The sequence below is a fragment of the Rhincodon typus genome, chromosome 3 (assembly GCF_021869965.1).
Source record: "Rhincodon typus isolate 14 chromosome 3, sRhiTyp1.1, whole genome shotgun sequence".
Classification (NCBI taxonomy): Eukaryota; Metazoa; Chordata; class Chondrichthyes; order Orectolobiformes; family Rhincodontidae; genus Rhincodon; species Rhincodon typus.
The window spans coordinates 85,452,010-85,478,472 of record NC_063334.1 but is presented as its reverse complement, the minus strand read 5'-3'; the positions used below and the strand labels follow the sequence as shown (position 1 = coordinate 85,478,472).

General features: G+C 42.2%; 1 protein-coding gene across 1 annotated transcript in view; it reads right to left on the bottom strand.

Moving 5' to 3' along the window:
- Positions 1–13,395: 13,395 nt before the first annotated feature.
- LOC125482843 (adhesion G-protein coupled receptor V1-like) overlaps positions 13,396–26,463 on the bottom strand; it is a 41,518-nt gene continuing 28,450 nt past the window's right edge. Inside the window, exons 3-4 of the mRNA XM_048595384.1 lie at positions 22,244–22,421; positions 13,396–13,884 (exon numbers count right to left, since the gene is read on the bottom strand). Coding sequence (XP_048451341.1) covers positions 13,766–13,884; positions 22,244–22,421 — 297 coding nt within the window. The 3' untranslated portion in view covers positions 13,396–13,765. The remainder of the gene's footprint in view (positions 13,885–22,243; positions 22,422–26,463) is intronic.

Here is a 26,463-nt window from a genome sequence, read left to right as displayed (position 1 = left end):
GAAACAATAGTGGTATATGTAGAACAAAAACAAAGTTGCTGGAAAAGCTCAGCAGGTCTGGTTTTGTAACTAAGATGGCACCATAAAATGGCAACTTTGTACATGTTTCACTGCACTCTTGCATTTTTATACTTGAGTACAGGTGACAATAAAATCTAATTCTAATCTAATTCCAATTCTAAAGTTAATGTTTTGAATCCTGGACTCAAAACATTAACTCTGTTTCTTTCTCCGCAAATGTTGCTAGAACTTCTGAACCTGTCACTGATACCAGTGCTACCGGAACAGGACCAAGGAATTTCCTTCCCTCTATCATTTCTCCAGTTCTTGCACAATTGCCTTGTCTTTCACTTTTCAATGCAACTTATAAATCTGTCATCCATGTCACTTGCAGAAGTATGCTGCAAACTTTAGCCAAAACAATCTCTACATATGCTACATAAAAATCGAAAGAACTGTGAATGCTGTAAATCAGGAACAAAAGCAAAGTTGCTGGAAAAGTTCAGCAGGTCTGGCAGTATCTGTGAAGGGAAAAACAGAGTTAACGTTTCAGGTCCGGTTACTCTTCCTCAGAACTCTCCCGTTGAAAAGTGAAATGCAAGGCAATTGTGCAAGAACTGCAGAAATGATAGAGGGAAGGAAATTCCTTGGTCCTGTTCCGGTAGCACTGGTATCAGTGACAGGTTCAGAAGCTCTAGCAACATTTGTGGAGAAAGAAACAGAGCTAATGTTTTGAGTCCAGGATTCAAAACATTAACTTTAGAATTGGAATTAGATTAGAATTAGATTTTATTGTCACCTGTATTCAAGTATAAAAATGCAAGAGTGCAGTGAAACATGTACAAAGTTGCCATTTTATGGTGCCATCTTGGTTACAAAACCAGAATAACAAAAAACCAGGAGAAATAAAAGAAACAGAGCCAAAAGGAAAGAAAAATGTCCAGATCTTAAAGAAAGAAAACCGCCAGATCTTCTTAAAGTCCCATCTTTAAAAAGGTGTATGGAATGCTCAGCCAGCAGGCTAGTCTGACTTCGATCGCCAGGAGGGGCATCGCCACCCACTGCCATTGCCAATCCTGATTGCCAAGAGGAGATTTGCCACCGTTGCCAGCACCTACTCCAATCATATAGAGGAGTTTTGAAGTCATTACCACCAATGACCCTGGTTGCTGGGAGGAGTCGCGATCTTGCTGCCACACCACCTCAGACCACCAGGATGATGCTGCCATTCCATATATGGCCCACTCTCGATGTCACACCGATTCTGATGACCCTGGCAAAAAGGGCTTCAAATAAAAAAAAATGAAAAACGAGAGAAAAAGAGCAAAAGCAAGAAGGAAAAGAAAGTAGGTGGGAGCCAACAAGCCCCGAGCACAGGAACCCAAACACAGTCCTGCTATCCTGCTGCCAAAGATTCTGTTGTTCTCTCCACAGATATTGCCAGATTTACTAAGTTTCTCCAGCAATTTCTGTTTTTGTTTGTTTCAGATGTACAGCATCAGCAGTTCGTTGTTTATTTTATATTGTTGACACGTTGTTGGAATACCATTGTTAAACAGTCTAGCCCCTTTCATCTTTCTCACATCTGTAACATTCACCTTAATCTGTGGTCTGAAATAACAGACCAGGCAATAAAAAAAGTTCCATGTTATCATTGATTTTGCTTCAGCCTTAAGTATTGGAATAATCTTTGTATGTTTTTCCATTTGTTAATCTGTGTTTTTTAGTTTTGATAAAGAATCTTAATAACTTTGTGACTTACACGTAAGCTTCAGATAACAATTCTCCTCATACAAATAAAATATTTGATATGTTCTAATACAATGATTGCTAACAAGTAAAGGAAGTGTGCCAGAGGAAATGCATAATTTCTGTCATGACTCATCAGAATTATCTGTATTATAACTGAAGATCTACTAAAGAAAGAGGAACAGGGATGGGCCATTCAGTCCCTTGAAAATGCTCTTCCAGTAAATAACGTTGTGGCTGATTAGGTAAGGACCTAACTCCATTTCCTGCCAGTCCCTCATAATCCTTGACTACCATGTCAATCAAAAATCTCTCTATTCAGCCTCAAATATACTCAATTGTCCAATCTCCACCGCTGGCTGGGGGATAAATTTTCATAAACTAAAGATCTTCTCGGAGAAGAAATTCCTCCTCGCCTGCACCTTAAATGGGAGCTCCTTATTTGGAAACTGTACCCTAGATCTAGACATCCCACAAGAGGTAACATCCACCAATCCTCTCAGGATATTTTATGATTCAGTAAGGCTCCATTTTGTTCTGCACACACCAGGTCCTGAAAACATACTGAGCAACAAACAATATCAATTTAAGCAAGGTACATAAGCTGTGAGCAATGAACCAGGGGACACAAATGCAAAGTTAATAAGCTTAAAACTAGATAAGTGTCTAGAGTCCTGTGGGTTACAGTGATGTTGGAAGTGTGACGGGAAAACTTCTGGCCGCTATTTTATCCAAGTGTCAGGGAATTTTTCGGACTGTCAGGTGCTTTTTGTCCACAGCAGAAGTATTCAATTGCTTTCAAAGTTAACCTTCAGGCAGTTTCTCCACATTTATTTTAGCAACTTGAAATCAAAAGGGGCCTCTGAGCTAAAGTTATCATAGGAGCAGGAAAGCTGACGTTTCGGGTCAGGACCCTTCATCAAGACTGGGGAGGGGGAAGAGAGCTGAGATATAAATAAATAAATAAAGGAGGAGGGGTGGGGCTGGGGGAAGGTAGGGAGGATGGTGTTAGGTGGATGCAGGTAAGGGGTAGTGGGGATTGCTCTGTGGGAAGAATGGGGCGAATAGGTGGGAGAGAAGATGGATGGGTTGTGTCAGGTCAAGGAGGCGGGGATGAGAGGGAGGGTTGGACATAGGATGTGGCCGGGGGTGGGGAGATTTTGAAACTGGTGAATTCTATGTTCAGGCCATCAGCTGTAAGCTCCCAAGGCAGAATATGAGGTGTTGTTCCTCTACTTTGCGTGTGGCATTATTGTGGCACTGGAGGAGGCCCAGGATGGACATGTCACTGAGGAAGTGGGAGGGAGAGTTAAAATGGTTGGGAACCGGAAGGTGTTGTTGATTACAGCGTACACAGCACAGATGCTCCGCAAATCGATCACCAGGTCTGCGCTTGGTCTAACCGATGTAGAGGAGGTCACATCAGGAACAACGGATACAGTAGACTAAGTTGGAGGATGTACAAGTGAACCCATGTTGGATTTGGAAGGTTTGTCTTCAACCTTGGATGGAGGTGAGATGGAAGGCGTAGGAAGAGGTGTAGCACCTCCTACGGTTGCAGGGAAAGGTGCCCAGTGTGGTGGGGTTTATGGGGAGTATGGAGCAGATGAGGAAGTCACACAGTGAGTGATCCCTATGGAAGACAGATAGGGGTGGGAAGGGAAATATCTCTATGGTTGTGGGGTCGGATTGCAGGTGGTGGAAGTGGCAGAGGATGATGTGCTGGATGCGGAGGTTGGTAGAGTGGTATGTGAGGACCGGGGGACTCTGTCCTTATTTTTGTTGGTGGAAGGGGGTTTGAGGGCAGAAGTGCAGGAAATGCAAGAAATGTGTTTGAGGGCAGTTTGGATCAATGGAGGGGGAATGTTTCAGTCCTTGAAGGAGGAGGACATCTGGGATGTTTGGGAGTGGAATGCCTCATCTTGGGAGCAGATGCGGTGTAGTTGGAGGGAGTAAGGGATTGCACTCTTGCAGGAGGGTGGGTGAGAGGAGGTGTAGTCAAGGTAGCTATGGAAGTCAGTGGGTTTGAAATAGATATTGGCTAAGACGGTCTTTTACACCTAATTCCTCTGTCTCCATAGCATCTGCACCCAATATGGAACTTTCCACTCTTGGACATTACAGATGTCTTCCTACGTCAAGGACCGTAACTTTCCCCCTCTATTGATCCAAAATGACCTCAACTGCATCTCTTGCATATCTTGCAATTCTGCCCTCAAACTCCTTCCCCCCAACAAAAATAAGGACAGAGTCCCACTGGTCCTCACATACCACCCCACCAACCTCTGCATTCAGCCTATCATCCTCTGCCACTTCCACCACCTGCAAATTGCCCCTACCACTAAAGATATATTTCCCTCCCCACCCCATCTGCCTTTTGTAAAGACCGCTCACTCCACGACTCCCTCATCCGCTCCACACTCCCCTCCAAACCCACCACACCCAACAACGTTCCCTGCAACCATAGGAGGTGCTACACCCATCCTTATACCTTCCCCCTCAACTCTGTCCAAGGCCCCAGACAATATTTACAAATCTGACAGGGGTTTACCTGTACATCCTCCAACTTGGTCTACTGTATCCGTTGCTCCCGATGTGGCCTCATCTACATCAGTGAGACCAAGTGCAGACTCGGTGACCAATTTGCGGAGCATCTGTGCTGTGTATGCTGTAGGCCTCTCCAGTGCCAGAATTACGCCACACATAAACTGGAGGAACAACACCTCATATTCTGCCTCAGGAGCCTACAGCCGATGGCCTGAAAGTAGAATTCACGAGTTTCAAAATCTCCCCACGCCCAGCATCATCCCATGTCCAACCCTCCCTCTCATCCTCGCTTGTCCATCTTCTTTCCCACCTATATGCCCCATCCTTCCCACTGACCAACTCCCACTAACCCCTACTTGCATCCAACTTATCACCATCCCACCTACCTTCCATTAACTCCACCCCTCCTCCCTCTATTTACTTCCCAGCTCCCTTCCCCCTTCCCAGTCCTGATGAAGGGTCCCGACCCAAAACGTCAATTTTCCTGCTTCTCTGATGCAGCCTGACCTGCTGTGTTCCTCCTGCCTCACACTGTATTGACTCTGACTCCAGCATCTGCAGTTCTTGCTTCCTCAAAGTTATCATAACCTAAGTCATATCCTCAAGGCCGAGGTGACTGCCATATGCACACTTGGACAAATCTGCAACAGTAGTGTTGTGGATAAATGTTGGCATCTCCTTGGACATTCACTGCCCTCAAATTAGCAAAGTGCCCAATGCTGAGGTTATATCAAGGGAAGCACACAAATGTGGTCAGGATCTGGGAATGAGTAGTTGGGGGCAAATGTTGGGTGTCAGATTAATAGATACTCAAGAGTTAGACCTGGTCCAGACTCAGAATGGTTACAGCGCAGAATGATGTCATTCAGCCCATTATTTATGCATGAATTCTGTTACCTTGTGTCAATTTCCTGTCCTTTCCCAATATAACTCCACGCCATTTCCATCCAAATAACAATCCTCGGCTCTCCTGAATGCCTCATTTGAAACTGACTCCACCACATTTCCAGGCAGAGCATTCTATGTCCTAACTACTCACCGCATGAAACATTTTTTTTCACATGCCTTCTTTTGTGCATCACTTTAAAATTGATTGTTACTTCTCCTGAGAAACTATTTGCTTAACTGCAGTGAAACCCTCTGAATCTTCTGATTTAACTGGATACTGACAGTGGGTTCAGCTGCAGTGCAATTGCCCAGCAGAATCTTCAATTTCTTTGGCAATCCCTTTGGAGTCTTCAGGGTTCCCTTGAGACATTCCCATCTATGCTGGAATAATGACTACCTGTCGGAAAATCCATTTTCCTCCTCTCCAGAAAGAATGTGTGGTTGGCTTTGAAATCTTCAAATCCTGAACTCACAATCATTCTGTCTTTGTGGAATCGATGGTAGTAGTAACAATGTGAAGGAATAAGGAGGTAGGAATGGTAGATTTCAACATTCCATCATACTCTACAGATACGGGGCAACCCAACATGATTGTGGGCAAGTTACCTACATCAAGAACATAGAACATAATGCACTGCAACTATTGTTATCAAAAATGTGCATATATTTCTCCATGATTCAAATATTTGCTCTGTTATTCAGATAAGAAAACTTACCTTTGTTCACCTGGTAAGGTTCTTAAACTTCTTCTGTTTCAGTATTGAATCCATTACGTGGCCCAACATTGCTTTCCCATTAGACTCGGAGAAGCTGGTTCCTACTTAAGTTCAGAAGTCATAACTCATGTCTACTGTACCTTATGGCGTTGATTTAAGTGGCCACAAGTTTTGTTATTTGACTGGTTTTTCTTAATGACGATTCCTTAAATCCAGTCATAAAGGGTATAAAGCCTGCTTACTTGAAAAAAACAGGTCATAACACAACAAAGATGAATGTGTACATTGTCAATTTGTTTTCAACTTTTTTTGTAAATTCCAAGTTTCAGGAGAGCTACCAAATTGCTTTTGAGCAAATAAAAACTGTGACTGATTTATTTAAACTGTATTCTGATCAATTGTTTTTCAATGCTAATGCTAAGGGGAATAACTGCAGAAGACTGGAAATGTTTTCAAAATTAACACAGGATGACTTTAAAAATTAAGAGTAAAAATTTGAATATAAAAGGAAACTAGCAGGAAATATAAAAATAGGCAGGAAATATTTCTATAAGTATATAAAAGGAAAAAAGTAACTAAAGTGAGTATTGGCATCTTGGAGGAGAATTAATAATGGAAACTGAGGAAATATTTTGAAGATTTTTAAATCTGTCTTCAAAATGAAAAACCCCCAAAAAATCCAAGGCTAACAGAAAGTTATGAGGCAAAAGTAAGGAATTCAAAGCAATCGCTATCACCAGAGAAAAGTATTGAAAATATTAATTGTTCTTAAGTCCGATGAACTGATGTCCTGCATTTTTGTTTCTTAAAGGAAGTGGCTGCAGAGATAATAAATGTATTGGTTATAATTTTCCAAAATTCCTTAGATTCTGGGAAACTGAAAATCTAATATCTCAGTTGAAGAGGGAGAGATAGAAAACAAGAAACTACAGGCCAAATAGCCCGACATCTTTTCGTGGGAAAATGTTAGAACACATGTTGGAAGAGTTAGTAGCAAGTTATTTAGAATATCATACTGCACTCAGGCAGACTCAGCATGGTGTTGTAAAAAGTAAATCATATTTGAGAAATTGATTAGTGTTCTTTGAGGATGTAAGTAAGGTGAATAAAGCAGAATCAATACATGTGGTATATTTGGATTTTCAAAATGAATTTGATTAGATGCCATATAAAAGGTTATTACACAAGATGAGAGCTCATTGTGTTGAGTGCAGGCTTGGTTACCAGGAAATAGAAAGTTGAGTTAAATGGGTTATTTCCAAGATGGCAAACTGTAACTGTAGTGAAGTGCTTTAGGAATTAGTGCTGGGGCTTCAGCTAGTTACAAATTATATTGATGACTTGATGAAAAAAACGGGCAGACTGTGTCATAGTCAAATTTGTGTATGGTATGGGGCTATGTAGGAAAGCAAGTTATGCAGAGATTGCAAAGAATCTGCAAAGCAGTACAGCTGGGTTATATGAGTGGGGAAGTAAGTTGACAGAGTGTAAGATGTGATAATGTATGGCTTGCAATTTTGCAGTAAGAACAGAAAGGCACAAAGTGGAGGTAGACCACAGAGTACTGTGGTATCATGTATGTAACTCACAGATATTAGCATGCAGATACATCAATTAATTATAAGGCAAAAGAAATACTGACTTTTATTGCAAGGGTGGTTGGGGTGGGGGAGGGGAGGCAGAAGTCTTGCCACATCTGTTTTGAGCAGTAGTGAAACTGCAACTTGGGTACTGTGTATGGTTTCAGTCATCACATTTCATGAATGATGTGGAGGTGCTGGTGTTGGATTGGGGTGGACAAAGTCAGAAGTCACATGACACCAGGTTATAGTCCAACAGGTTTATTTGAAATCACATAAACTTTTAGAGCACAGCCCCCACTTCACCTGAGGAAGGTCTTGGCGCTGCGAAAGCTTGTGATTTCAAATAAACCTGTTGGACTATGACCTGGCGTTGTGTGATTTCGCACATTTCAGGAAGGACATACTTGTATCAGAAGCATCTCAGAGAAATGCCCAATACAGATTCCTGGGCTGAAGGGTTTGCTTCTTGAGGAAAAGGTACATAGGTTGGAGCCTATACATTGAAGTTTAGAAAAATGATAGGTGATTATGTTCAAACGTGTAAGATTCACAGGGGTTTGATAGGGTGTACACTAAGAGAATATTTTGCTTTGCAAATAGAGATAAGGAGCTTTTGCTCTCAGAGAGTAAAGTTAGTTTGAAACTTTATTTTCTCCAGTGGGTAGTGGGGATTACAGTTATGAGACAGATTTTGACAGTGGAATCAAGGTTTATGGGTGCAAGCAGGAGAAGTAGAGTTAAGGCCACAGTCAGTTCAGTATTGAATGTATGGACAGTCTTGAGAGGTCAAATGAACTACTCCTGCTCCTATCTCTTATGTTCTTTTCACTTTGCAGTACTCAGTGGGTAGCGTGGACTTTGCAGAATCCAGTAATAGTCCTTTCCTTCTCAGGCAGACCTTCAGGCTTGCAGGTAACTTATTTTCTATTCCAGTTCAATGAGATCTGAAATGGTTGGAAAGTCCAATGCATGATCTGTAAATGCTACCACATTTGGTGGTACTTGAAAGGTAAGGCAGATGAGGTGTTTGGAAGCTTGTGCGTTTTCCTTTAAATTTCAACTTCTGTCTCCTCCTCAAATGTTGTATATTTTCTTCGCAAAAGAGCCTTTTCTATTTTGGGTGTTTATAAGCCAAGGACTCCAATGAACAAAAACATAAGTTGCTGGAAAAGCTCAGCAGGTCTGGCAGCATCTTTGAAGAACAAAAACAGAATTAATGTTTCGGGTCTGGTGACCCTTCCTCAGAACTGATGGTGGCGGGGAAAACATCAGTTTATATGCAGGAAATAGGGAGGTAGGTGGGGTAGGGAGTAAACAATAGGATAGAACCCAAATAGAGAGAAGAACAGTTGTACAGACAAAGGAGTTGATAACGATCAGGCTGGGACGGTGAGTAGTTGTTAATGGGGACTATTAGTGACCAACAATAGGTAGCGTGTAATAGCAGTCTATATGATAACAGGGCCTGGTGTGTGGGATAGGGGGCTGGGACGAATGAGAGCTTAGGCCCTAAAATTATTGAACTCGATATTGAGTCCGGAGGGCTGCAGGGTCCCCAAGTGGAAAATGAGGTGTTGTTCTTCCAGCTTGTGCTAAGATTTGCTGGAACTCTGCAGCAAGCCAGAACCAGAGATGTTGGCCAGGGAACAGGTTGCTCAGCGTCTTTTTTTGCGAGCAGAACGTCGATGTTCTGCAAAGCAGTTGCCCAGTGCAGTCAGTTCAGAGAGAGATAGGTTGGATTTGGTGAGGGGGGCTTCTTCCTGGAGCAAAGACCTGAGCCATCCCCAATTTCCCTTCCCCCTTCACCAAATCCAACCTATTTACCTCTGAACTGACTGCACTCCATGCACTTAGATCTAACCCTGACTTTGTTATTAAGCCTGCTGATATGGCTGGTGCTGTTATAGTCTGGCATACTGACCTCTACCTTGCAGAGGCTGAGCGCCAACTCTCAGATACCTCCTCCAACCTTCCCCTGGACCATGACCCCACTATGACACATCAGACCATTGTATCCACTGCAATAACTGATCTCATTTCATCCGGTGATCTCCCACGCTCTGCTTCCAAGCTGAAAGTCCCCCAGCCCTGCACAGCTCACTTCTACCTCCTCCCAAAAATCCACAAACAGGACTGTCTGGGCAGACCCATTGTTTCAACCTGCTCCTGCCCCACAGAACTCATCTCTTCCTACCTTGACTCAGTCTTCTGTCCCCTGGTCCAATTCCTGCCCATGTACATCCATGATTCATCTGATGCCTTACGCCAGTTTCAAAACTTCCAGTTTGCTGATTCCAGCCGCCTTCTCTTTACCATGAACGTGCAATCCCTTTACATGTCCATTCCCCACGAGTAGGGTCTCAGGGCTCCCCACTTCTTCCTGGAGCAAAGACCTGAACCATCCCCACCACCACCACCCTCTTCTGCTTGGCTGAGCTCGTTCTCACCGTCAACAACTTCTCTTTTAACTCCTCTCATTTTCTTCAGGTAAGAGGGGTTGCCATGGGTACCCACATGGGACCTAGTTATGCCTGTCTCTTCATAGGGTACATGGAACGTTCCTTGTTCCACTCCTATTCTGGACCCCACCCACAATTTTTTCTCTGCTACATCGATGATATCATCGGTGCTGCTTCCTTCTCTCATCTGGAATTGGAAAACTGCATCGATTTCGCCTCCAATTTCCACCTTGTCCTCACTTTCACCTGGTCTATTTCTGACTCCTCCCTTCCCTTCCTCGACATTTCTGTTTCCATTTCTGGCAATATACTGGCTAATAATATCCACTACAAACCCACTGACTCCCACAGCTACCTGGATTATACATCCTCACATCCCACTTCCTGTAAAAACTCCATCCCATTCTTTCAGTTCCTCTGTCTCCATCGTATATGTTCAGATGAGGCCAACTTTGACAAGGGAACCTCCGAAATGTCCACCTTCTTCCTCAAGCAAGGATTCCCCTGCACTGTTGTCAACAAGGCCCTCAACCGGGTCCGACCCATCTCCCGCACTTCCGCCCTCACCTCCTTCTCTTGCCTCCCGCAACAGCAATAGCATTCCCCTTGTCCTTACCTACCATCCCACCAGCATCCACATCCAGAAGATCATCAGATGCCACTTCCGCCACCTCCAGCGAGATGCCACCACCAGACACATATTCTCCTCCCCTCCCTTGTCCGCCTTCTGCAGGGACCATTCCCTCCGGGACACCCTGGTTCACTCTTCCTTTACCCCCAACAACACCCCCCTGACCCCCCACAGCCCCACGGCACCTTCCCCTGTAACTGGTGAAGGTGCAACATCTGCCCATTTACCTCCTCCCTCCCCAGTATCCAAGAGCCCAAACATACCTTCCACGTGAAGCAACACTTCACCTGCACTTCCCAGAATCTAGTTTACTGTATTCGCTGCTCACAATGTGGTCTCCTCTACATTGGGGAAATGAAGCATAGACATGGCGACTGCTTCGCAGAATATCTACGTTCTGCTTGCAAACAAGACCCTGAACTATCTGTTGCCTGCCACGTTAACGCACCACCCTGTTCCCTGGCCAACATCTCTGTCTCTGGCTTGCTACAGCTTTCCAGTGAAGCTCAACGCAAGCTGGAAGAACAACATCTTGTTTTCCGCTTGGGCACCCTGCAGTCCTCCGGACTCAATATTGAGTTCAATAATTTTAGGGCCTAAACTCTCCCATGTCCCAGCCCCTTATCCCACACACCAGGCCTGTTACCACATAACCTGCCATTACACACTACCTGTTATTAGTCACTAATCGTCCCCATTAACAACTATTCACCCTCCCAGCCTGATCGTAATCACCCACTTTGTCTGTCCAGCTGTCCTTCTCTCTCTTAAGGCTTTATCCTATCGTTCACTCCCTACCCTGCCCACTTCCCTATTTTCTACATATAAACTGACGTTTTCCCAGCTACCATCAGTTCTGAGGAAGGGTCACCAGACCCAAAATGTTAACTCTGTTTGTTTCTTCACAGACGCTGTTAGACGTGCTGAGCTTTTCCAGCAACTTTGTTTTTGTTCCTGATTGGTTCTTTTGGTTTTTATTAGGGACTCCAATGAGTTGGTGAGGATGTTTTATGTAATCAGAGACAGTTGGAAGACATTGAAGCAGTTTGAAGCAGATTCAAGTTTGTTTGAAATGCTATGGCTTAAAATGATGCAATCATCATTTCCATTGCTGCAGGTAGACTTGACTGAGTCAAGTCAGGGGAGGCATTGGCCTAATGGTATCATTGCTGGACTGTTAATCTAGCAACCCAGGTAACATTCTTGGGACCCAGGTTCAAATCCTGCCAAGGCAGATGGAGGAATTTGAATTCAAAAAAAAAACCTGGAACTAAGAGTCTAACAATTACCATGACTCCATTGCTGATTGTCAGGAAAAACCCACCTGGTTCACTAATCCCCTTGAGGGAAGGAAACCACCATCCTTACCTGGTGTAGCCTACATGTGACTCTAGACCGACAGCAATGTGGTTGACTCTTAACTGCCCTCTGGGCAATAAGGAATGGGCAGTAAATGCTGCCTAGTTAGTGACACCCATTATCCTGTGAATGAATAAAAAAAAGTCAGTGACCAAGTCTGCAGGCCCCCTCAACAGCTGGCAGAGCCCCCTTGTACTTTTAGCGAAGTCAACATTTCTAATAGAGTTTCTAATTATGATTTTGATAGCATAGGCAAGATGTCTAAATTCTTCAGTTGGGAAGTAGTCATATTTTGAAGAATATTAGGGTCCCAATATCCCAAGTGTGGTGCAATTCCAGCTGCATCCAGTGTAATGTGCTGAAATTTTTTAAAATTATATTCATTCATGGAATATGAATGTCGTGAGCAAGGACTGCATTTAATCCATTCCTAACTGCCCATGAGAAGATGATAGGTAGCTGTCTTATTGAACTGTTGCGGTCGATGTAGCATAGCTACACTCACTGCGCTGTTTGGAAGGGTTTTCAAGGATTATGACCCAAGAAAGTAAGGAATTGCGATACAGTTACAAGTCAGGATGATGTGTGCCTTGGAAGGGAATGTGCAGGTACAGGCCAAGCATGGAAGTAAATTCATTCTCAGGCAGAAGATCTGAAATGTGCTACATAAAGTTGTCTTTCTTTTATATTTATTTCTTTTAAGCTTCATCAGAATGAAACAGTCAGTTGTGTCAAACCTCAAAGTGCCTTAATGTTGCTTGCCTGTTGGACCCTGACATATTGTACCTGTGCTAAGTCTGGGGGAAGAGGAAAGTGATTCGGTAGCAAGGGTGGCTGCAGTGTGTTGTGAAACCAGTACAAACATTCCTGTTCCTACTAATTTCACAAGCTAATAAAAGCTGTCTAAATTTTTGATATTTATATTTGAGCAGCCTCCAGCAATCCCTTCAAGGATCTCTGGTTAGATAGCTCAAGACACAGAAATGGCAATTGAAGCTTGTGCATTGCAAGATCAAACTAAAGCAAATTTGGAAGTTGAAATCTTTCAGTATGAATTTGCCACAGGCCTTGGTACTACTAAATTAGTTAGTGCTGCACCCATTTTAAGTTCATTAAATATGTCAATTAAAGTCTCTTTTGATCTTAAAGTCTCCGAAAATGTTGCCTTTTTTGGCTTTCTTTTTCTTGTACTCTTATGCTTTGCCATCCGTTATTACTGCAAAAAGTGAAGCCAATAACTGGTACTCAAACATTAAACTGTGTGGCACAAAGTTCTGCCGGTGGTCTCAGAGACCATCCAGTTGGCAGAAATAAGTCAGAAACATTATATCTGATTGCATTTCTGTGATGTACCTTGGGATTTTATTTTACTATGTGAAAGATGCTACATAAATGCACAATGTGTTATTGATGTACTGAGAGTGCAAGAATGACACCATACGAAGAACTTAAAACTCGGCTTATTTTTGCTACCAGAAAAGAACGTAAAACACAATTTATTTGTTACTTCTACAGAAAGATGTAGATGTTTCATACAAGTAATCTGCTGCTTGTGTTTATTTCAGGGTTTGTTCTAAATTCTATATGAACTGTACATCCAAATTAGTCACATTTACTTCTCTATGACTATGTCAAAAAAACTACAGGATTTTATTTTCAAAATAGATTTGATTGAATGATAAGATCACAATCAGTTGAACATTACAAAAATGTAGTACAAATTGAAACGTTTAACACTGTTCTACATTTTAAATGCAAAATTTTAGTGCAAAAGAATATGTCAGTAAAGTATAAAAATTTGGACAAATTTGATTTAAAAAGCATATAAGAACATTAGAGGTGCGTATCTGCTATTGGTATTCTTCTGAGCTCCACAATTTGTGAATTAGCAATGCTTCCACCATCTTGGCTGCCGTGATAGGATTCATTATCACTGGCATTAAGGCCAGCACCTGAGACAAGAAGAAACATTAATTCAGAATCAATCTAAAAGACATATTTGTTCTTTTCAACAGACAGTTTCAGACTCTACGGTCTGGAAGTAACTCTGAAACTGCTGAAAGTTATCCTTTTAAAAGTGGCAATACAGAAAGGTTTTTGCATGGCTCAGTCAATAAATGAACCATATACTGAGCTGAGTGTTTGTGTTGGGGAGGTTGACCGACAAATGGTTAACATGCACAGTACCCTAATTCATCTTAAAGTCTGCAGGCTAAAGTTATAAAAATATCACCAAGGGTTTCTGCTTCTAATTGCTACCCAGTAACTCCTGTTAGGAAGTACACCATGTAAATGTTGGTGAAGATACAATCTGGTTGAAATTCCAAATCATCAAAAATCCACCACAGTTATTCCAACCAAAAAATAAGTTGTGTATTTTCCTTTTTGTTGCTGGAGTATACAGATTCCTTTTCTTTCAACGCGTTGACTTCAAAATCCCGGAACAAACAGCTGGCTCAAAGTACTCCTCACCTTCATCTCATCCTACTTCTACAAAACACTCCAGTTGTATTTTTGTTTGTGAACTTTCAAAGGAACTAACACTGATAGAGACAAGTCAGCCTATTAGGACTATGCTGGCTGTTTGATAAAGCTATCCATTAGTCCCACTCTATTGCTCTTTCCACACAGCATTGTAATCTATTTCCTCTCATTTATTTACCTAACTCTCTTTTGAACAGTGTTTTTGAATGCATTTCTGCTCTTTTATGTGGCATATTTCAGATCACAAAAACTTGCTGAGCAAAATAAAACTTCCTCATTGTTGCCTTTGGTTCTTTAGCTGATCACCTTAAATTGATGTCATCTTGTTACCTAACCTGGTGTCACTGAAGCCAGTTCTCGTTGTTTCCTCAATAATTTGGTGTTTCATCTCTCTGTTGATTTGCAGACCCAGAGACACTGTTAGCCGAGACCTTTTGCAACTTTATGCAGACAGGTCAGCTAATTCTCTGCTCAACTTGTAAGAATACAGCAAAACAATCTCTGTAAAAGCAGGAGTTCACCACAACCCTTCCACAAACACTCCACAGTGCCTCCAGATATTATGTAGTGGCAGAATTTAATAAATTGGCTTCAGTCACCAATGTGGCTCTTAGTTCTTTAAATAAATTTAGTGCAGTGCCCATCATGCAGCTGAACACTTGCTGTTTGTACCATTTGTTTTCTAGACCTCTGCAATCCAAATTAGGCATTCTGTTGTTATATCAGCTGGTAGGACTGTGTGTCATCTATATAGCATTTCTTCTGAGACTTCCAGTGTACACTGTCGTCTGTGTGGATGCTGCTGAAGATAACTTGCAGAGGTGAAATTTATGGCTGTGAAAGCAATTCTTCCTGGATGGTAAGTAATCAAAACTTGTGAAAAGTCATGTAATATATCTTTTCTCCTGCATAAGACTAATTTATGTATGTATTCTTTTAGCATTCTCCTTGTAAGATACGTTAAATCTAACATGATGGAAATTGATCATCGCTTGTCAATTTCTTGATTACATTAGTACTATGTGTGCTGTAAAACTGTCTTTTTAAAAAAGAACAGTCACTCTTTCAGATGCTACCCAATTAGAAGCAATGCATTTTAAGACCAGGCCCAGTTTATAAATCCTAGCAGTTGCTACGTTGCTAGGTCACAAAGTGCATGTTTAATTTGATTTTACTGTAATGATATCTATTTTAAGAATTGCATTTGACTCAAACTTGAACAGTTCTTAATGCCCTGTAACCTACACTGAGCACACATTATTTAATTGTTACTTTAAAAATAGAATCCAAATATATAATGATTGTACTGTCACAAAACTCTTGTATGCTGTAGGTCTACACAGAATATTTCTTCATAGAGATCTGTAGGTTTCATGAAAACCTACAAGCAAACTATATTTTGATTTGGGAAGAATGAAGTCACAAGGGGCTGGATTTTATCAGCTCCTTGGGGATGTATTGGAAGGTGGGAAAGCTGGTAAATTGGTGCACAAAAGGGGCAAAATAGCATGGCTGCTGATTGTGGCAGATGGACCACTATCCCGAAGCTCAAGCCTGTGATTTAAGTGACCAACAAAAGGCCTTTTCACACACAGTTTGTTGAATCCTGCACCATTGGGGATAACATCCAGGGGGTTTTGGAAGGAGGATTTTCAATTTTGGGCACTCCATGGCCATGAAGGGGCCCTCTGATTACCACTCGCTCCCAGCCACAATAGGCATGCCTACTGCAGTTTTGTCCTCCTGTACTCAGTGATTAATCACCTCTGACTCCCCAACAATGATTGCCAGGGCCTATTTGCTTAGCTTCTGGCATCTTCAACCCTCACTTTGCATGTCTTCAATATACAACTTTGAGGCAGTTGAGCTGCTAGCCCTCTAATTGTCATGTATAAGTATCATGAAAATGGATCATAACTCAGTGTAACTTATAGATATACTGAACATTGAAGGACGTGTTTATTTTAAAGAAAAGGTAGAAGTAAAACCCAGAATCCCCAAGCAGCTACTCGACTACCAACGTCAGTGCTACCAGGATATCTATACTGACAGCTGCAACATTGCACAATCACTCATCATGGACAAGCTAAAGATTGATTTTTTTTCAATTTTACGTTATGGACTCATCTCTTTATCTATTCTGTATATATGTGTCACATTTTATTATAGTTTCTTGTATTTTAGTAGGCAATAAACTCATTCTTTCATTAAGAAAGCCTGGTTAAATTGGCCACTTTTAAAACAAATATACAGTTGGGCTTGTCTGAGAAAACTCTAACTCTGCATTGAATAAATTCAATGACCCAGCCTCCAATACTTGCTGGGGAACAGAATTCCATATAGTAATTCTCTGAAAGAAAAGCAATTCTCAAAAAAGAGCCTTCTATTCTTAACCTGTGCCCCATGGTTCTAGTCTCTTGAACAAGAGGATTAACCCTCTGGATATCCTCCCTGTCAAATTACCTTCAAGTCTTGTATGTTTCAATAAGATCATGCATCATTCTTCTAAACCACAATGGGTCTAAGCCCAAAGTGTATAATGTCCTTCATAAGATGTGCACTTCTTCTCTGGAATGACTTGTAATTTACAGAAGGCCAGATTATGCCAGAAAATCTATCCACGTGAAGTATAGCGCTAGTTCAGAATTAACAGGGATAAGGAGAGGTATAATTTCCTAGATGTCTAATCATGGCCCTGGACAGGGAAGTACATCAGGGCCCAATAACTGCAAGCTAGGGGATCCACTTTGCATGGACTGGGTATAGAACTGCTGTGTTCAGGTCAGGGATCAGGGGCCTAGGGACCAGGCCAGGAACAGCACCGAGTCCAATGATTTTGGACCCTACTCATATGCCTAATGACCTGCACTTTGAGATGAATTCGTACTCAGTGGTATTTACCTGGATTGTGGTTTCACCTTTTCACCCTCCATAGTAGCAGATCCTAACAGAGCAGCCTAAAGAGTTCCTTTGACAGGTTAAATATTGGCCTCCCCCACTCCAGACATTTCCACACACAACTTTTCAAATCACTGACCACTCAGCACTTATCTTGGATACAGTGGTACTGTTTTTAAAAGCATTAAAAAAAAAAATATTTAATTGGTGGGTGATAGCTGGCCTCTGAGATGCAGAGCTATACCTAACAATGATTTTGATGAGGGATCAAAGTACGATATCTGCAAATCTGCAGATGACACAAACTGAGTGAGAGGGGTGAGCTGTGAAGAGAATGCAGAGATGTTTCTTTCCAAGTAATTTCCAAGATGTTAACTGGTTGAATATTCTATTCTCAAGTTTTAACGTGATTTACAGATTGGTGGCAAAGTTAATATAATACATAAAAAGCAACATCAATTAGTGAATATTATAACTAAACAAGTAATGAAAAACTCATTAGGAATGGCAGTACAGGGGTTGAGTCATAGCTAAGCCTATGGGAGTTCAACGAAACCATTGTGGTTCAGGGCAAACATACCTGTGGGAAGTGTCTGAAGTTTGAACAGCTTCAGTCCAGAGTGTACAAGCTGAAGGTTTAATATTCACCCTGTGATTCATTAGGAAGGAGGAATGTTATCGAGACTGTTTGTACTGAGAGGCATTTACACCTCTTAGGATAATGTGTTCTGATATGGTCAGTAGTTAGGGACAGGAGGTTGTGGCTACAAGTGAGACAGATAAGGAGACCCAGAGAACAGGAGTGTCAGCCTCTGCAATTATCCAATAGAATTGAAGTTCTCAGCTTGTTGGGATGAGTGCAGGGGACCATGGGAAGGATACTGAGGTACAGAAAACCATTCAAATGGAGGGAACCAAATGGAATGTCATGGTGGTAGGGGATAGCATAGTTATGAGGTCTGACACTGTTCTCTGCAGCAAAGAATGTGAGTCCAGTGGACTGTGTTGTCTGCCCAGTGCCAGGGTTGGAGAAGAACTGGGTTGGAGGGGGAGGATCCAATTGTCATGGTCTATGTAGGCACCAATGACATAGGTAGAACTAGGAAAGTTACCTGAGCCAAATGCAAACTGGCATTGGGTAAACAAAATTAGAGAGATTAACATGCAACTTAAAGACTTGTGGGAGAAGTGAGCTCCAATCTGTGGGGCACTGGCACCAATGATGCAGAAAGTGTGAGCTGTACCATTGGGATGGTCTACACCTAAACCGTACTGGGACTGGTGTTCTTGTGAAACACATGACCAGTGAAGTAGACGGGTTTTAAATTGAATAGTGGGGCCAAGGGCCAAAATTTGGGAAGCTATTATGTGTCAAAGGGCAGGAAAATTGAAGCAGAGGAAGGAGTTAATGTGGGAAATGATAAATGGACAATGACAGGAAGGGATAGGGAATGCAGATCTAAGATCAAATCAGCACATCCGATTAAATAAGTATGATCTAGTGATCATAACCGAGGCATGGCTGCAGGATGACCTAGATTTGGACCTGAGTACTGAATGGTACGTGACATTTAGGAAGGATAGGAGATGGGAAAAGATGGAGGAGTGTTTCTTTTAATTAAAGATTAGCACAATAGAGAGAGATGACCTGAATTCAGGAAACCACAATATAGAAGATGTCTGGGTAGAGATGAGTAATTATAAAGGCAAGATTTCACATGTGGGAGTTGTGTATAGGCCCTAACAGTAACCTCATGGTAGAACATGGTATCAAGAAACAAATAATTAGATAAAGGCAAAATACTGTGGATGCTGGAAATCTGAAACAAACACTGAGAATGCCAGAGATGCTCAGCAGATCCAGCAACTTCTTTGCAGAGAGAGACAGAGTTAATATTTTGAATCTACTATGGCACTTCTTCAGAACTAAAGAAAAGGCATGTCGGGCAAGAAATAATGAGAGCTTGTCAATAGGGTCCTAGGGTCTAGTAATTATTATGAGGGATTTCAATCTAAATATAGATTGGAAAATTCAGATAGTCTCAATGAGGAATTAATTGAATGTTTTCGAATACTTTCTTAGACCAGCATGTTATAGTGCCAACCAGACAGCATTTTGTACTAGACTGGTTTTAACCAAGGAGATAGGATTAATTACTGACTTCGAAGTGAAAGCACCCCTGGTGGTAGTGACCATAATATGATTGAACTGTACATACAGTTTACAGGAGAAGAGTGGCTGTCCAAGATGACTTTATGAAATGAAACAAAGGCAATTATGAGAGCAGGAAAGCAGATGTAACAAAAGTGAAATGGTAATTTAGGTTAATGGATAGGTCAACAGAGATGCAGGTAGAGGCTGGTAGGTAGGATGTGGGGGTGGGGGTGGGGGTTGAGGTGGGAGAAAGGACAGACAGGTCAGGGAGGTGGGGACGAGCTGGGCTGGTTTTGGGATGCGGTAGGGGGCGGGGAGATTTTGAAGCTTGTGAAGTCCACATTGATACCATTGGGCTGCAGGGTTCCCAAGGGAAATATGAGGTGTTGTTCCTGGAACCTTCAAGTGGCCTCGTTGTGGCACTGGAGAAGGCCCAGGATGGACATGTTTTCCAAGGAGTGGGAGGGGGAGTTGAAGTGGTTTAACGGAGGCTTGGAGACCACTTTGTGGATCACGTATGCTCGGTTCGCAACAAACGACTGCACCTCCCAGTCGCGAACCACTTCAGCTCCCCCTCCCATTCCTTGGATGACAAGTCCATCCTGGTCCTCCTCCAGTGCCACAGCAATGCCACCTGAAGGTTGCAGGAACAGCACCTCATATTTCGCTTGGGAACCCTGCAGCCCAATGGTATCAATGTGGACTTCACAAGCTTCAAAATCTCCCCTCCCCCTACCGCATCCCAAAACCAGCCCAGCTCGTCCCCACCTCCCTGACCTGTCTGTCCTTTCTCCCACCTATCCGCTCCTCCCACCTCAACCCCCACCCCCACCCTCACATCCGACCTACCAGCCTCATCCCCGCTTCCTTGACCTGTCTGTCTTCCCTTAACTGACCTACCCCCATCCTAACTCTCCACCTACACTCACCTTTACTGGCTCCATCCCCGCCTCCCTGACCTGTCCGTCTTTTCTTTCACCTATCCGCTCCTGCCACCTCCACCCCCACCCCCACCTCCTACCTACTAGCCTCATCCCCGCCTCCTTGACCTGTCCATCTTCCCTTGATTGACCAACCCCCATCCTAACTCCCCACCTACACTCACCTTTACTGGCTCCATCCCCGCCTCCTTGACCTGTCCGACTCCTCGCCACCTATCTGCTACTTTATCCATCTTCCATCCGCCTCCCCCCCCTCTCTATTTACTTCAGAATCCCCTTCTCCTCCCCCCATTTCTGAAGAAGGGTCCAGACCCGAAATGTCAGCTTTCCTGCTCCTCTGATGCTGCTTGGCCTGCTGTGTTCATCCAGCTCTACACCTTGTTATCTCTTTATTTAGGGAAGATTCCTTTGGATAAGAAAATAGCTAATACAACTACTCCATTCAGAAAATGAGGGAGGTAGAAAGCAGGAAACTACAGTCAGTTAGCTTATCAACTGTTAGGCGAAAATGTTAGAAGCTATTAAAGATGTTATAATAGGCACTTGGACAATGTCAAGGTAATTAAACATGGCCAATGTGATTTTGTCAAATGGAAATCATATTTAATGAATTTATTGGAAATCATTGAAGTAACTTGCACCGTAGATAAAGGGAAACCAATGGGTATATTCCACTTAGATTTCCAGAAGGCATTTGATAAGGTTCCGCATCAAAGGTTATGATGGAAAACAAAAGCTCATGGTGTAGGGGCAACATATTTGCAAGGATAGAAGATTGGCTGGCTATCAGGAAGCAGTGAATAGGAATAAATGGGACACTTTTATGCTGGCAGGATGTGACAAGTGGTGAGCAACAGGCGCTGAAACTGGGGTCTCAACTCTTTACAATTTATGTAAATGATCTGGATGAAGGTACTGTGGCTGAATATGCCTGCCTCAAGCAAAATTGGTGCTTCAGTTAAATATATATTCAGAATACGTCTACCTTGCTCATCATTTTCTGTTGTTTTAGTGCAGGATTTCAAGCAAATGAGTCAATTTAAAAGTATATTTGTTGTTGATAGAAACCACAACATTGAAACAATAATAAGTCTATTTTAGCCATCTATAAATTTTTTCTGTTTGTGTCTGTGTCTTACTACCAGTCGTAACTTATTTATTGATGACAGCTAGCACATTGGAGTTCTGCGGTGGGATTCCCTGTCTAATGTATTTGGAAGAAGGTGAGTATTCCAAGTTCTCACTCACATACATCTGATGATGTGCAACTGCATCAGGAAATACTGAAGGACACGTTTCACTTTGAGACATGATTAGCTGTTTCAGGGACTCATTTCTCATGAAATCTGGAACAGTAGAGCAGGTGAAACCACTGAGATATATGAATGTATGATTAAGAATAATATTGGATCCTTCCTTGGAAACATTCTAATCATAATGTGCCATGTTTTCATTGGCATACAAAGCTAGTCACTGTAGTCTTAGTGGATGTTGTCAAGGTCTCCCTAACCATTTTTGATGGCCTTGCACATCTATTTGCCAACAGCACTGACATCTGGACTAAGACAGTTGCAGAGCTGTGTTGTTTGTTATAGGGATACATGCATTCACCACGAGGCAAAGAGCTGCCAAATTTTGCAACAACAATGGTCAACAGTGGGCTAAATTAATTACTGCTAAAGACATAGCAGTGATGGACCTGCTATCAGAAGAATATTTAATATGCAGGTCTATTGTCTCTGTTTCCCTTGGTAACAGCAGTCTTTCCACAGCCTAGCCACCGCTTGATTGAACAGAAATGAACATACCTTATTTTATTAATTAATCACTCACCAGTTTTTAATGCAAATATCAAGTCATCAAATTCTTGTGATTCCTCATCAGCTACCAGGTTGCTGTTAGCGTAACCCCCTGTAGTGGTGTAAATGCTGCCAATCTGTGGACTTTGCTTGAAGATACTGCTTGCTTGACTGCTAGGTCTCAGAGAGGCACGTTCCCAGTCAGCAGGAATCTAAAGAAAGAAAAATGAACTCTAGTAACTCGAAATTTCAGCACAAGAACAAGAATTATATGAGATTAACAATGCAATACAAAGCAACCAATGGTAGATTTAGAACTGTATAAACCAAGACAAAAAGAAGTATTGTTTCAATGCAAACAGCAAAAACAATGATGGCAAATGTTATTTTCATGAAAATGCTGTTCATTTTTAAATTGTCTCATGGGAAGTGGGTTTCGCTGGCTGGGCCAGCCTTAATTACCCATCTCTAGTTGCCTTGGAGAAGGTGGTGATGAGCTGCCTTCTTGAACTGCAGCAATCCATTTGCTTTAGCTGTCTCTCTAATGACAAAGTAGCCCTACAGTCTGTTAGGACTTGATACCCTCAATGTTAGGGAAGGAATTCCAGGATTCTGATCCAATAACATTGAAGGAATGGTGTTATGTTTCTAAGTCTGAATAGTGAATATCTTGGAGGGAAACAAACAGATGGTGGTATTCCCATGTATCTGCAGACCTTATTCTTCTAGATGGAAGAGGCCATGCTTTTGAAAATGCTACCTAAGGATCTTTGGTGAATTTCTGTAGTGCATCTTGCAAATAGTACAGACTGCTGCGACTGAGCATTAATGGTGAAGTGACTGAACGTTTGTGGATGGGATGCCAATCAACTGGGCTTCTTTGTCCTGATGGTGTCAAGTTCCTTTAATGTTACTGGAGCTGCACTCATCCAGGCAAGTGGTGAATATGTATTACATTCTTGACTTGTGCCTTGTAGAAGCTGAACAGGCTTTGGGGAGTCAGTTACTTGCTAGAGGACTCTTAGCCTCTGACCTGCTCTTCTAGCCACAAGGTTTATATGGCTAGTTCCATTTCTAATGAATGCTAACACCCAGGTTTGTGCCACAGAACACAATACAGGACATTTTCAATGTGAAAATGGGATGTTGTCTCCACAAGGGCCGAGGTGGTCACCTTTATCAATTCTGTGGTGGTCAGACGCATCTGTGACAAGCAGATTGTTAAGGGTGAGGTTGAGAATGATTTTCCCTGTTCATGGTTCCCTTACCACCTTCTGGGGATTCAGTTTGGGACTTGACCAGCTGGACCTATGGTGATGATGAATGCTGAAGTCCACCACTTAGGTACATTCAATGCCCTTACCACCCTCAGTGCACCTTAAAAGTGGTGTTCAACATGACGGAGTATTAATTCATCAGTGATGGAATGCTGTTGGCAGGATATTTCTTTGCTAATGAGATTTTATGAGGTCCAGAGTCAACTTGAGGACTGTCAGGTCAACTCCCTCCCAGCTGCATCCCATCTTTGTTGCTGTCCTCCTAGTGGGACAGGGCATACTATTTATGGTTCAGGTTTTGTCTGAGACATTTTGAGTATGATTACGTCAGGCTACTGCTTGACTATTCTATCTGCCAGCTCTCCCAATGTTGGCACTAGCCCCCAGCTGTTAGTAGGACTTTGCAGGGTCAATTTGTCTTTGTCACTTCCAGTGTCTTGGTCAATGTCAGGTAGTTTGTCTGGTTTCATTTCTTTCTTTAAACTTTTCAGCTCACCAAGCCACTATCTTCACACAATAATAGAGCTTCTGCTCCATTCAGATTCTATTTATCCATGTCACTCCAACATCATTGTTACATCACCCTCATATGTGCTTCTGGTGCTAATTTCATTACTTTGCACACTCCACAAAATAACTGCTGAGGTTTGCCTATGTAACAGTGATTTCATTTTAAAGTAATATATTGTAATATGAAGTACATTTGGAAATTTTTGAAAGATGTGATCAGGCACTATGTCAACAAACGTTCTTTAACTATAAAGTATGTAAAAACTGTTTAAGGAAAGTATCCAAAATGTTAATACAATTGAAATTTCTTAGTGGAAACCCTCATGTGCAAAAATGTAATCCTTGTACATACATTTGTTTTTAAGTAAACATTGTATGAACTGGGAAGCATGCTGATCCCAACAATTAAAATTGCAACAGCCACAGCAGTAGGTTTGTCTGACTTTCTTGAGTTGTCACTTTCACATGACAACATGATATTATGGAAATCCTTGCCAGCCATATTATGTTTGTGAAATTCTGAAACTATACACAGTAGTGACGGTCACAGCACTTTGTCTGATATGTGAGACTCCTGACTATTTCTTTATTTGAAAGTACCTAACAACAGCAAGTCAAATTCAAATAAAAATGCTGATATAAACTACCCATGTATGTTATACTGGTGCACACAGATAAGTACATAAATTACTTTTAATAACAAGATACATAAATTATTTTTAAACAAACTTGTAAAGTTGTACTTTATAACTGACTATTGGAAGTAATTTAGGATTTTAAAGGATTTACAAGAGATTGACAAGTTTGTGAAGTGGTAGCTTAATGGCACATGGAATTTAATACACAGATGTGTAATACACTCTGGTGCAAAGAACATGGAGTTAGGATAAAAGACACTATTCTGAAAGGTGTGTAGCGGCAGAGACCTGATTATTTATCACATAAGTCATTAAAAATGACCGCTGGGTTGAAAGAGCTGTAAATAAAGCAAACAATATTCTAGTCTTCATGAATAGTGGCTAGAGCACAAGTGCAGGGAGGTTGTGGTGAACTTATATTAGACACTGGTTAAACCTTAGTTGGAGTAATGTGTACATTTTTTATTCACTATGGGACATGGACATCACTGGTTGGCTAGCATTTATTGCTCATCCTTAGCTGCCCTTGAGAAGGTGGTGGTGAGCTGCCTTCTTGAACCACTGCAGTCCATGTGCTGTAGGTAGACCCACAATGCCCTCAGGGACGGAATTCCAGGATTTTGACCCAGCGACACTGGAGGAACGGCGACATATTTCCAAGTCAGCACAGTGAGTGACTTGGAGGGGAACTTACAGGTGGTGGTGTTCCCATATATTTTCTGCCCTTGACCTTCTAGATGGAAGGGATTGTGGGTTTAAAGGGTGCTGCCTAAGGATCTTTAGTGAATTTTTGCAGCTCATCTTGTAGATCATACAGCAAGCGTTAGTGAGGGAGAAAGTGAAAGCTTGTAGGGGATGTGGTGCCAATGCAGTGGGCTGCTTTGTATTTTTCTTGAGTGTTGTTGGAGCTGTACCCATCCAGGCAATTGGGGAGTATTCCATCACATTCCTGACCAGTGCCTTGTAGACGATGGATGGGCTTTGGGGAGTCAGGAGGTGAGTTACTCGTCGCAGTATTCCCAGCCGCTGACCTGCTCTTGTAGCCACTTAGTTTATGTGGAGAGTCCAGTTGAGTTTCTGGACAATGGTAACCCCAAGGATGTTGACAGTGGGGGATTCAGTGTGGTAAAACCATTGAATGTCAAGGGACGGTAGTTAGAATGTTTCTTATTTGAGGTGATCATTGCCTGGCATTTATGTGGTGCAAATGTTACTTGCCACTTGTCAGCCCAAGCCTGGATATTGTCCAGATTTTGTTACATTTGAACATGGACTGCTTCCAGTATCTGAGGCATCGCAAATGGTGCTTAACACTGTGCAATCATTGGTGAACATCCTCAATTCTGACCTTATGATGGAGGGAAGGTCATTGATGAAGCAGCTGAAGATGGTTGGATCTAGGACATTACCCTGAGAAACTCCTGTAGAGACGTCCTGGAGTTGAGCTGACCTCCATCAACCACAAACATTTTCCCATTGCCAGGCTTGACTCCAACAGTGGAGATTTTGCATCCAATACCTATTGATTCTGGTTTTGTTAGGGCTCCTTGATGCCAAACTCAGTTGAATGCGACCTTGACGTCAAAGGCTTTCACTCTCACCTCACCTCTAGAATTCAGCTCTTCTGTCCATGTTAAAACCAAGGCTGTAATGAGGTCGGGAGCTGAGTGGCCCTGGCAGAACCCGAACAGGGCATCACTGAGCAAGTTATTGCTGAGCAGGTGCTGCTTGACAGCATGGTTGATGACACCTTCCATCACTTTACTGATGATCAAGAGTAGACTGATAGGGTGGTAATTGACTGGGTTGGATTTGACATGCTTTGTGGA